This window comes from Phalacrocorax carbo, chromosome 1 (genome assembly GCF_963921805.1).
Source record: "Phalacrocorax carbo chromosome 1, bPhaCar2.1, whole genome shotgun sequence".
Classification (NCBI taxonomy): Eukaryota; Metazoa; Chordata; class Aves; order Suliformes; family Phalacrocoracidae; genus Phalacrocorax; species Phalacrocorax carbo.
This window is the reverse complement of record NC_087513.1, coordinates 215,477,248-215,489,787: the sequence shown is the minus strand read 5'-3', so window position 1 is coordinate 215,489,787 and position 12,540 is coordinate 215,477,248. Positions and strand designations below refer to the sequence as shown.

The 12,540-nt window shown below is 45.2% G+C and overlaps 1 protein-coding gene across 2 annotated transcripts in view; it reads left to right on the top strand.

Moving 5' to 3' along the window:
* UVRAG (UV radiation resistance associated) overlaps positions 1-12,540 on the top strand; it is a 101,884-nt gene that overhangs the window by 27,620 nt on the left and 61,724 nt on the right. For both annotated transcript variants that reach the window (XM_064441536.1, XM_064441537.1), the window contains exon 6: positions 3,786-3,871. In XM_064441536.1, the coding sequence (XP_064297606.1) occupies positions 3,786-3,871 (86 nt within the window). The remainder of the gene's footprint in view (positions 1-3,785; positions 3,872-12,540) is intronic.

The following is a 12,540-nucleotide window of genomic DNA, read 5'->3' as shown; positions in this document are numbered from 1 at the left end:
GACTGGCACAACTATTGGGTTTTATTGATGAAAATTGTAGTTTTATTGATTAAAATGCATATGTCCCTGGCAAACGAAACCAGCAAGAGCAACATGCTCAAACAAGAATATTCTGATTGCTAAGTTGTTTAATTTAAAATCAAAGGGCTGGAAGCTTACACCTTCGTTAGGTAATGCACTTCAGCTGCTGTTTTAGAACCTTTAAGCCCACATGCATGTAAGGTAACCTCCAAAATGCAGGTTTGTGCTCAAAAGATCAAGCTTTGTAGGAAGCTGCTGTTATATAAAGGAGCGAAGTGGAAAACCCCAGCAGCAACACAGGTGGAGAAATTCTAGGTGAACCAGACAGCTGTAGTATAGCAATTATTGTCTTAACAGAATAAAAGAACCATATCCCGGGCCTCTTTGTTGCTAATATCCTCACTGACTCTTCACTTTTTTCTGCTGATGTCAAAAAGCCTTTAAATTCTGTATCTTTGATAATATTATTAGGAATTTCCCTTTCTTCCATCTCTTCTGTCCAGCAGCAACTTGTTCACTGCCTATCAGCAACAGCCAAGTGAACGCTTTCTTTGGGTAATGTTCTTAATCAAGCTCCAGGTTTCTTGCTGCAATAGATACTTTGCTCACGGCAAGAAAAAAAGTTGGGAAATAAGGTTTCAAAAGCCTTTGTGCGTGCTGTCTGAGCCCAGAAAGGTATTACTGCTTCGCTGTAGGTGTCTGACAGTGCTCAGGTAGCTCCCCTTCTAGCATTTACAGCTTTACTTCTCAGTGTAAATACAAGAGTGGGCTGCCAGTGTAGTGGCTTTTTTCTTAACTGCGTTTGAATTTCACATAATTGTACCCCAAACTTCTGTTTTTATTCAGGTTCATTATAATTTTATAGTAAGCTATGCAGTAATTTTTCCTAGAAGACTTCAGCAGGATTCTGCTTCTTTCCTTACAACCATGTCCAGTTTATTTTCCTGTTTCCGATCTGTCATGGGACCACTGAAACACTTGTTCCTCTCTTCGTTTCATCCTCTCTAGTAACCATACAGTGAAACTCTGTTTGGATTTGCTTTAACTCGATGAATGTTTGAATAAGATAGATGGGAGCTTCAAAGATATTTTTTTTTTTTTAAGCTGTCAGCCTGGACTTAAAGTATTCCCAGTCCTTCAGCACTTTTCTGAACCTGCTTAGTTTTGTCCGAGATTGTATGCTTGTGTGTAAAACCACTTTTTACCCAGTTTCAACAAAATCAGTCTGGGTGCTAGACTAGCTTTCCCAAAACCAGGTTTCTCTTCTGGTTCCTCAATGCCTTCCTGGCTTTCAGATTTTCTTTCAACCATTTTATGCTTGCTGCTACTAACAGATAAGACTTGCTCTTGCAGTGATATCTTCTCAGGAAGTACGTTAAGGGAAGCAAGTTTATAAGTTTTTATATTCTTCAGGAATACTGAATTGTAGTTACTGTTTCAGCCATCGAGCAGGAAAGACCCTTATTTTTAGAAAGCTGCATATCTCTACAGTATGAGGTCTCCATCAGTGCAAGTGGAATCTTTCCCCACATATAGATACGGGGTCTTTTAGCAGCTACATCCTGGCCGCTTCACACAAGAAAGCCTTTTTGTGTGCTTAAAAATACATATGCCTGTATCTAATAAATGCTGTGGCAGAGCAGTAGACAAACTCCCCTTTCAAAGGGCAAACTTCTTTAATAACTAAGTCTGAAACCCTTCCGTTGAACATTCTGCAAGTTTCCTCAGGGTTGAACAGTTTGCACAGGCCACTTGGTGTCTGACTCTCTGGGAATTTGCTTTCAACATTCTCTAGTACAAGGGGGGGGGAAAAAAGGCTGAAATATGTTGTTGCTCCAAATTCTTTCCATCCTGAAACTAGTTATTCTGGGCCACTCCACTTTTTCTCTGAAAAATTTTGCAGTTTGCTTTCTGTTTTTCAAACAAGATTGACTTCATCCTGGCCCAACAGGATAAACAGCACCCGGGCTTGTGTCAGCACTGGTGTGGCCAGCAGGAGCCGGGCAGGGATGGGGCCCCTGTGCTCGGCCCTGGGGAGGCCCCACCTCGAGTGCTGGGCTCAGGTTTGGGCCCCTCGGGACAAGAAGGGCCTGGAGGGGCTGGAGCGTGTCCAGAGAAGGGCAGCGGGGCTGGGGCAGGGTCTGGAGCACAAGTGTGCTGGGGGGCGGCTGGGGGAGCTGGGGGGGTTTAGCCTGGAGAAGAGGGGGCTGAGGGGAGCCCTTCTCGCTCTCTGCAGCTGCCTGAGAGGGGCTGGAGTGAGGGGGGGGCTGGTCTCTGCTCCCAAGTCACCAGTGACAGGGCGAGAGGGAACGGCCTCAAGCTGCGTCAGGGGAGGTTTAGGTTGGAGATGAGGGAAAATGCCTTCCCTGCCAGAGCGGTCAGGCCCTGGCACAGGCTGCCCAGAGAGGTGGGGGAGTCACTGTCCCTGGGAGGGTTCAACCACTGTGTAGCCGTGGGACTTGGGGCCATGGTTTAGGAGGCCTGGGGGTGTTGGGTTGGGGGTTGGCCTTGATGATCCGAGAGGTCTTTTCCAACCTTAATGATTCTGTGATTCATTTTCATGGTGGAAAATTCTGATGCTGGTAGTTGTGCATTTTCAGTTTTCTGCCATCCTAGTTATTTTAGGCATTGCAATGTGTTTTTTTTTTCAGAGGATACATGTATGGATTTCAGCATGTGGGATCCAACACCTTGACAATGGAAATGAGGGGCTGAGACAGCTGCTGATATGGTGCCTCTATTGCAATATGATGCATAATGTAGTGTATACATCTCACAATTATTTAGGTGGAACCTTATTTTTGGTGGAAAGGAATGTCTGTTGCATGGCCTGTGGCTAACAGTTGTGTCAGTAGATGTTGACCTGTAACTCTGCATTTCAACATCTTCTATATGGAAACAGCCTGTTGAAGCAGGAAAGAGTACGTAGGCAGGGACTGTGGTACTTGGAGTACATCTGTGTCGCTGTTGGGAAAATCAGCTGGTCACGTGTACCGGCTGGGGTTACTTCATACACTAAAACAAATGCCTTGTTTCCTACGATCCATAAACTTTCTGACAGTGCTGCCACGTGATTTGACCTACTTGGTCAGTTAGACCTCGCTTTATCATGTGAAGGAGCAGTTCTGATCTTGTGGCATTTCTAGGAATTTGTGTGACCGTGCTTGATACGGAAGAGCTTGGTATCTGACCTCTGCAGCATGAAGAACTGCTGTTGGTCTCCTACTGTTTTGATGCTTCTTGTGCAGAACGTACACGTTGGTCTCTGAAGAATGGTATATATTTTCTTGTAGCGTCCAGAAACTTGTTCCAATCATTCATAAGTACGATTGCTTTGATCTTTTAAACGTATTACAGCCTGGGTTAAGAATAGAGCTTTATCTCATGGTCTTGTGTGCCTCTGGCCCGTTACTGAACAGGCTCTCAGGTATGAAGGTGAAGACCGTCAGTACAGTGAATTCAATCGTTCAGTATTTCCACGCATAAAATTTGTGCAGTAATGGATTATAAATGTCAAGAAAACACACTCCATGTCTAGAACACAGATAAAGTGATGGGTTATTAACTTCTTTATAGGTAAGTGCTGTTGTAGGCCAGACTTGAACTTGGTGTTACGGCTGCCTTAAATTGTTTCTACCTACTGTATGAAGGCATTTAAAATACACGAAATGCAAGATCATTTCGTCTCCTACCAAAACTGCATGCTTTTAGTAAAGATGGAAAACTTTGATTCTTAAATTAACTTTTTTTTCCTTTGCCTTAAGGATCACTCAGGTACCCTGAAGAATAGTCTTCTCCAGGTGGATCAGAACTGTGTTCGTAACTCTTATGATGTCTTCTCTTTGCTTAGGTAAGGTTTTTGAGAATATTCTGTGTAGCTATTGTAATGTCTTTAGCGTGTGTGGAAGGAACTTTTCCAAATAATTTTAAAAAAACCCCTCTGGACGGGAACGTGCAAAGGAGATATCTAGGTAGTGCCCATTTACTGCTGGTAGCAGGGAGGTGGGCCTTCACATATGCTCCTCGGTGGTCTCTAAGCTTCTGCCACATGGACGCTCAAGTGCTCAGAACTCAAGCTGGCTGTGGAGCTAGCCCGTGGACTTGCCTTGCAGATGTTGAAATTGTGGAGTTTCTCTGTGGGAGAGCTTCTGTGGAAAGCCCCTACTCTGTTCTCCTCAGCGACAATAAAGTTCATTTAAATAAATTAGAAAAATGGGGAAAAAGGCAACTTGCCAAAACTCAATTTGGTGGGATGATGCTGTAGTTGAAACGAAACAGCTGCACACCTGTGAGTGTGTGTGTGAGGGTTGGGGGTGTTTTAATGTTGAACCACTGAATTGAATTTACCTTCTGCATGATTCTCCCTTGTAATCCAGAAAAGAGGCACTGTGTAGTCAGGACCCAGTTACTCCAACACATGCATGGTATAAGAAAGGTATGGTAGCTGCTTTTGGGTGGTTACTTAGGTGTCTCTGGTGGTGAAAAACATGAAATGCTAGTATGAGGGTGAACAAGGCCTTTTTCAGATCTGCTTTAATTATAACAATTCATGACTGTTTGCTGTGGGGAAACACTCTCAGAGCTTTTAAACACTGTCAGAGGGTTGGTTTTGAGGAATTTGTGTTTAAGAGGCACTTTGCAAGACAGGTCAATAACTTCAGTTCTGCAGTCATAGTGATAGAAGTGCTACGAAGGAAACTCTTGGAAAGGAAATGCTTAATATGCTTTCAAAAGTCCTTGGGACAACACATTTGGTTTCATCAGCTGTGAAAGTTGAATCCATTTGGTATGTGAACAGTAGGTGTCACTGTTGCCTGTATGAAGCATTAGGTCTATATTGTATGGTGAAGAAGGGGGTAGGAAAAGTTAAGTCTAGGTTGCTTATTCAGAAGTCTTTATTTTATAAGCTCTCTTAAAATTTAAATGCGCTGTTTCTTGATTCTGTAGAGCATATTTACACTAAAGACTGCTTTCTGAATGTCTCTCTTCTGTACTTCCAGTGTAAAACAACCAGGGGGCGTGTTACGAAGTTCTGGTTATGTTCTGGCACAGTCCATTAGAAGAAAACTCTCGTACTACCTAACATTAAGTCTTTGTTAAGTAGAAAGAAGAAAATGTGTGCCGGCCATCCTGATGGTTTGCCATGTGCCTTTTTTTTTCCACATTTCCTTTGCACTTCTTTGTAGTACGAAGCAGGCTTCAGAAAAAAACACTCACTGTTATACCAGCTGGTCATGAACTTGACTGACTGGAGCCCTGTCTAACCTGAACTGTGGTCCTTCTGAAAGTGTCTGACTGCCTATCATAAGGCTGACAAGAAATGAAGATGTCAGCTTTGATGAAGCTCCCTTTGCTGGATGCTCGCCAGTGCTGTTTGAAACCTGATTACTAGAGCCACGCGCTTGGCTCAGTCTCAGGAAGGTGAGAGTCGAGGCGCTGTCTCTTACAGTCACTAGGCATGCTGTTGGGTGTAGCTACTGTTCAGCCCTGCCTCTGAGCTAAGACATCCTGCTCAGTTCTTGCTTTGTCCTAAAAGGAGCAGCTTTTCCCCAGTCCTCAGCACCAGGCCTGCAGCTGAGGGCAAGAAGGAGGACCTGGGGAACTAGGCCAGTGAGCCTCACCTCCATCCCTGGAAAGGGGATAGAGCAGTTCATCCTGGAGGTCATCTCCAGGCAGGTAGAGGACAAGGAGGTTATGGGAAACAGTCAACATGGATTCGCCAAGGGAAGATCATGCCTGACCAACCTGACAGCCTTCTATGATGGCGTGACTGCCTGGGTCGATGAAGGGAGAGCAGTGGATGTTGTCTATCTTGGCTTCAATAAGGCATTTGACACTGTCTCCCATAGCCTCCTCACAGGCAAGCTAAGGCAGTGTGGGTTGGGTGAGTGGACAGTGAGGTGGACACAGAACTGGCTCAACAACAGAACTCAGAGGGTTGTGATCAACGGGGCAGAGCCTGGCTGGAGGCCTGTCACTGGTGGTGTTCCCCAGGGGTCTGTGCTGGGGCCAGTCCTGGTCAACATATTCATCAGTGACCTGGATGATGGGACAGAGCATAACCTCGGCAAGTTCGCTGATAATCCCAAGCTGGGAGGAGTGGCTGATGCACCAGCAGGCTCTGCTGCCATCCAGCGAGTCCTGGCCAGGCTGGAGAGCTGGGCCCAGGGGAACCTCGGGGAATTCAGCAAGAGCCAGTGCAAGGTCCTGCCCCTGGGGAGGAACAGCCCCCCGCACCAGCACAGGCTGGGGGGGACCTGCTGGAGAGCGGCTCTGCTGAGAGGCCCTGGGGGTGCTGGGGGGCAGCGAGGTGACCCTGAGCCAGCACCGGGCCCTTGGGGACAAGGGGGCCAGCGGTGCCCTGGGGGGCATGGAAAGGCGTGTGGCCAGCAGGGCGAGGGAGGTTCTCCTCCCCCTCTGCTCTGCCCCAGTGAGGCCACACCTGCAGGGCTGCGGCCAGTTCTGGGCCCCCCGGTTCAAGAAGGGCAGGGAGCTGCTGGAGCAAGGCCAGCGCAGAGCTGCCAAGGGGATCAGGGGCTGGAGCATCTCCCTTGTGAGGAAAGGCTGAGAGACCTGGGCTTGTTCAGCCTGGAGAAGAGAAGGCTGAGAGGGGTCTCATCAATGCCTATAAATATCTGAAGGGTGGGTGTCAGGAGGATGGGGCCGGGCTCTTTTCAGTGGTGCCCAACGCCAGGCCAAGGGGCCACAGGCACAAGCTGGAACACGGGAAGCTCCACCTGAACATGAGGACAAACCCCTTTGCTGTGCGGGTGCCAGAGCAGGGGCACAGGCTGCCCAGAGAGGCTGTGGGGTCCCTTCCCTGGAGACATTCACCCCCCGCCTGGACGCGGCCCTGTGCCCCTGCTCTGGGTGTGCCTGCTCCAGCAGGGGGTGGGACGGGATGATCTCCAGAGGGCCCTTCCAACCCCCACCAGTCTGGGATTCTGTGATTCTAAATACCTTCTCAAGGAGTATATATCACATTGTCTAGTTCCAGTAGAAGTTAGAGGTTATAATTTGTGAACGTACCTAGGTGCTGTTTTTACCTTTCCTTCCTAGCTGGGAAAGTTCTGTGGGAACTGAGGCAAAGTCCTTCATGTCATCCTGAATCCTTTCTATTCCCCATCATGTTAATGCTGTTTTTTTTTATTTTTAGAGGTACGCCTTTCTCTACTGCCGCTTACCTTTGGTATCCAGCTCAAAGGCTGGTGATAGCGTTTATTTTTTTTTACAATAATCATCAGTTTCTTTTTGTCAGGTATCCTTTTCCTCCTACTGAGCAGTCTGGTTTGCCATCTCCTCCAGGAGTCTAGGCCTAAGCACCAACCCCATGAACTCTTTCCACAGACAGTTTTTGTGAGAGCGTGTTCCACTTAGAGCCAGAAGAGAGAGATGGGCATAATATGAGTTGTGATTCATTTGACAGGATGTGTGCTTTGGGAGGAAATGAATTGCTGTCTGCCTGCTTCTGTCCATTGGCTATAAAGAGAATAGGGAGGTGTCTACACTGTAAAGGTTTGCATCTGGACACATAAATCCCACATTTTGAAGACTTTCTCATGATACGATATTTGTCTGTAGTAAAAATTCACAAGCGGCACATGTGGTTTCCTAATGTTTTCACGGGGCATGTGAACGTGAAGAACAGCTTGCACTGGCTTTTTTTTAAACTCCTTGAAAAAGGAAGCGAGCCCTGGTGCTGGTGGTATCTGCGTCCCAGTTACTGCAACGGTACTGTGCTGCCAGGTGTGGAAAGTGATTGAGAGAGCAGGTTCTAGCTCAACCCTTCGCTCTTGAAAAACTGCAAAATGAGAACTCCTCTGGTTGATTTGTCCCCTGTCAAAACTGCTTTTTGGGGAAGAAATAAGTTAATTTTTTTTTTTGTTACTTGTCAGCAGAAGTGGATAGCTAAAACTTAAGAAGCTTGTGAATAGGCCTTAATGAAAAGCATGTGCTTGGCTCAAATTATGTTGATTAAAAAAATTAATTAGGAATGCCAGAATGTGTGAAGAATAGAAAAATTTTTGAGTGCTGGATTAAAATAGTGCCTGTCTGCTCAGATGCTTAATTACATGGATTTACAAGTTAATTAAGGAGGAGGAAAAATTTAAAGTACTCAGACAGCTTAGCTTTACACGAGGAAGTTCTCAGCACCTCTGCAGCTCGTGAACCTTCTTGTTTTGGGGCAGGGAGAAGATCCTCAGGCAAACATAGCACGGCTAATAAGTTGTCCATGCCCTGTGGAAATGACGAAGGTTCTTCCAGCTGTTTGTTTTAAAAAGGCTAACTAACAAAAATCAACCACCCCAACTGGAAAGGTAAAATTTTGAGGTGGTTTTTTTTTTTTGGTCCCTTGGCCATATTGTCAGATTTCCTGAAAAGAGGTCACTTAAAGGCTTTCTAAATATTATGTAGCCTGGTAGTAATAGGTTATAACAGTAACACGTTTCACCTTTCACATAACACTCAGGATGGGCCAAATTCATCTGAGGTCATGTTCTGGACATGTCTCCGTAATCAAGCTCTCGGCACGTTTGCAGCACTGATGGGAATAGGTTTATATTTAGTATTTTCTTCGTTTTCTATCCTTTCTTTCTTTAAACTTTGAAAAGTAGACCTTTCAGTATTAAGTGGTGTTGGGAAGATGGGATATGCTGGCAATGACTAAAGATAAGGCTTAAAATCCTGTATGTTAAAATCTTACTTCGGTTCCTAAATACAAAAAGTAATAGTTTGTATTGTACAACAGCTTTTCCTGGTAGTGTGGGACTTTGAGCAACTGGCCTGCTAATAGCTTTTGTGCCTCTAAGTATGTGAGTGCCTGAAATCCTCCCAAATTCTGCCTGGAGACAAAAAGTGCTCTAAGAACTAGTGAAACCTGCTCCTTTTGAAGTTTTCCTTCCTGTATTTTATCTCTCCAGTCAAAACCGCTTTCTTTAGCGTTTAACCATTCCTTCAGCAGACAGGATGGCACGTTTGTGCTGTTTAGCCAGCCAGTTAGTGTAAATTGAAAACGTTTTGGTTGTATTTTTGTTTAACAAAATATAGGGTTTTTTTAACAGCAGCAGCAGCAAAATCTGATATTGGTACAACTTGAGTGCTAGAGACAAGTAAAAGACCATCTCCAGGCAACTGCTGTAATATTGCTAATATCTAATCTGACAGAAGTTGATTTAAGTAATACTTTTAGGTGTTAAAGGGCTTCCTCTGCTACTGCCACATGTGCATGTGATCTAGTGGATTAAATCTTGAAAACTAGAGCAACCCCAGAGACCACACAGGCTGTGCCTTCATTAAAAACAACAGGTTCTCGCAGTTCTGGTGATAAGCAAATAAATCTGGCTGCAGTGCCCTGGACAAGTAAACATGACTTTTCAAACTAAAACATGGGGACGCAATATAAAATCAGCTGTTGTTTAGCTCTACCTATCTTAGAAAAGAAGTTTTTTTAACCAATACGTTGCTCGTGTGTTTAAGTTCTTCCATCTTTATTAGCATTCTCTTCCAACGAACAGAACTTGCAGAAGTTGGTCTCGGAAACTGGCAATAGAGACAAAAGTACGGAGTCAACGTAAGCACTTGTAGCATTGAAAACTTCATTCGTAGCTCAGAGTAGTTTCCCTGAGACTACAGTCAGTGGAATTGCACGTGCCAAATGTAGTAACTGCCTTTGGGCGGCTATTTTTAACACATGGAAATTATGCTAAACTTGAAGCTGTTTTTCATAAGCTCTTTGGGGAATGGTGCAGTGAGCAAGATCTTTGTGGCTTAAACTGCTCTGTGCTAAGGTGTGTCTCAGGGGTCCACTGACCTGTTTACAGCTAAGGAGAAGCACAAGTCAAGTCTTGAACAGCGTCAGAATGTCCTGTCTTGACAGCCAGTAGCTCCCTCAGACTTTGCTATTGTATAGCTGCTGCAAGCAGCAATTCCAAACTTCAGGCTTCCAGATGTTTGGTGGGGTGAAAAAGAGGGAAGGCAGGAAGAAAACATGCTGTCAGCTGCTCTCTGACTTTGGAGGGTTGCACAGCGTCTGATAACAAACCCAGAGGTGAGCCACACAAAGTTGTACTGGCTTTTGAACTTCCCTTAGGTTCCTCTACTTCCACCCTCATCTCCAGGAAAGAAGTGAGCCCAGTGGAGCTGTGCAGTGAGCAGGACTCGGTCTCTAGCCTCTGTGGAAATAGAGTTGGTCCTTGCTACCCCTTTTACTTTGGGTTGCCGGTAGATGCATATTTGGAGACTATCTCTAAAGATTGTTTATTATTTTAAAATATGCACTGAGAGTTAAACCTTTTGTTTCTAGCTTTTTCCTTTGCTGTTCTTTCCTCAGAGAAGTATCCTCACAGCCGTGACCAAAGCCTTTTGAAGCGTTGCAGTTCCCGATGCTCGTGCCGTAGGAACGGTGCCACCTTCTGGGAAGGTGGTGAGTGCGTGGCAGGGGAAGGCTGTCACAAATAGCCTGATGCCCTTGCAGTGCTTTGTTCTAGATTTTCTTGTGAGCATCTTTGCAGTCAGATTGCTGGCTCACGTTGCAGACTTTCAGACTTCAGTGTTGCTGCTGCTGTTGCCGCCGCCCCCTCCTAGCAGATGTGGAAATACAGTGTCTCAAGTGTGGGATGGGTTGTAGGATTTCTCTTAGCCCGACTTGTGCTCTTTAAATCAGTAAGTTCCTCTGCTAAAACTTCCCTTTGCTAGTGATAAGTGTGGTTTTTCTGCGATGGCCGAGCTTGATGTTTGTAAGCGGGAAAGATTTCCACCTGGAAGACTTGGCTCTCCGTACTGTGCAGGCAGCCAAGACAAGGCAGGCATCCCCTTGGCTTTGGACATGAAAACCCAGGTGGCCTAAGGCCAGTGTAAATAAATAGGAACTGTAATCAGACCTCTTGAGTGCCTCTGTATACTTTAATAAGCAGTACTGAAATGGATGAACAGTATAACAAGTGTCATCTCTCTTGGCCTAAAAACCATGTGGGTTGGAATTGCGGGGTGGTGTCTTCCTGGGAAGTAGTGATGGAGAGGGAAACTGGGATCTGAATTTTTTTCGAGAGGTCGCTTAGGGATTTTGGTCTGTGGAATCAGCCTTTGGGACAAATCTGTTCCCAGGCATTTTACTGGTGCGAAGCTATAGAAACCCAGGCTAATCAGTCATCAGAAGATTCAATTTACAAGCCTGAGTTTTGCCAAAATCTGTTGAAGAGCGCAGCATGGGTCATAGCAAGTTGAAACAGTCCATGAAGCATGAGAGGGGTGGGGCTTTTTTTTTTGGTATTTTAACTTAGCTGCAGGGTTAGTAGTCATCTGCTGCTGCTGCTCTTATCTTCAGCTTTCCTAATCTGCCATGTGGAATAAAACACTCCTGCAGTAGCGGATTTTTAGCATGAGCATGATAGGCATGTTGCTAGTTCTTGATTAAATTCGGTTTCAGAGCCCTGTTTAGGACAGAGATTACACAGAGCTGTGCAGAAATTCAAAATAGCTTTATGCTTTATTTGTGACGGCATGTAAAAGACCATATCAGTGAAGCAGTGTTCAGTTAGGTTAGAAGTCATAACCCAGTCCTTCTCCTTTTTCTGGCTTTATTATAGTTGAGAAAAAACAGAGCATGTCACTTCAATAATTTTTTAACAGATACCTGAAAGTGTTTAAGGAGGAGGAGTTTGAACAACAGCACTGGGACTCTATTTTTGTTACAACTTTGTCCTGGCTACGGCCATCAGAATGGTGCAGCTCATGGCTTTATCTTTCAGCCTGAGCAAAGATTTCAGCGAATGCAGTCACGTCTCCAAAATGCTCGGAAATACCCAGCCTCATCAGGGAAAGTCAATACTGCATTTTGACTGAGACAAATACGATGCATTAAAGATCTCACGTCGGGGAAAATGCTCTAATCTCTCTGCTAATTAAAAACAGGGCAGATGTTGAGGTCGAAGCCTGTGGCTGAGAAGCTGCAGAACACTCCTGTGAGCATTGCGACCATCCTTTTGTCTGGTGGGAGATCTTACTTCTCTATTGAGCTGCAGAATTCGGCTTCTCTTGGAAGCAAACTTTGAGTTTGGGGATGGCTTCCAGTACAAAGTGCAGCAGTATGCAGCTTGGAAAAAATGAATCACCTGAATGTTGACTGGTGTTTCTCCTCCTTCCTCCAGTGGGTAAGGCCTGTGCTTAGTTGTCACAAACACCTTATCAGTTGTAGGGACTGTGATAGGAAGGATACAACCAACTTGAGAGCAGCTGTTTCTCTTTTTGGGTGGAGCCTGTAAGCCATTCAACCTGATTTTATGCATCTTCCTTCCTGGTTGTGCAGTGAATTCCAGTCTTAGCCTTGCTCACTGTCTCAGAGCGAGAATTGAATCTTATATCGAGATTTGTTGGCGAGTTACACGTCAGCAAAAGGCTGTTGGATTATACCAGTGTCACTGTCCTGGTAGGAGTCATCTTTACATATTTGTGTCCTTCAGAAATTTGTATTTGCGTATAATTTACCTTTCTGCTGTATACAACATCTTGAACATGATTCTG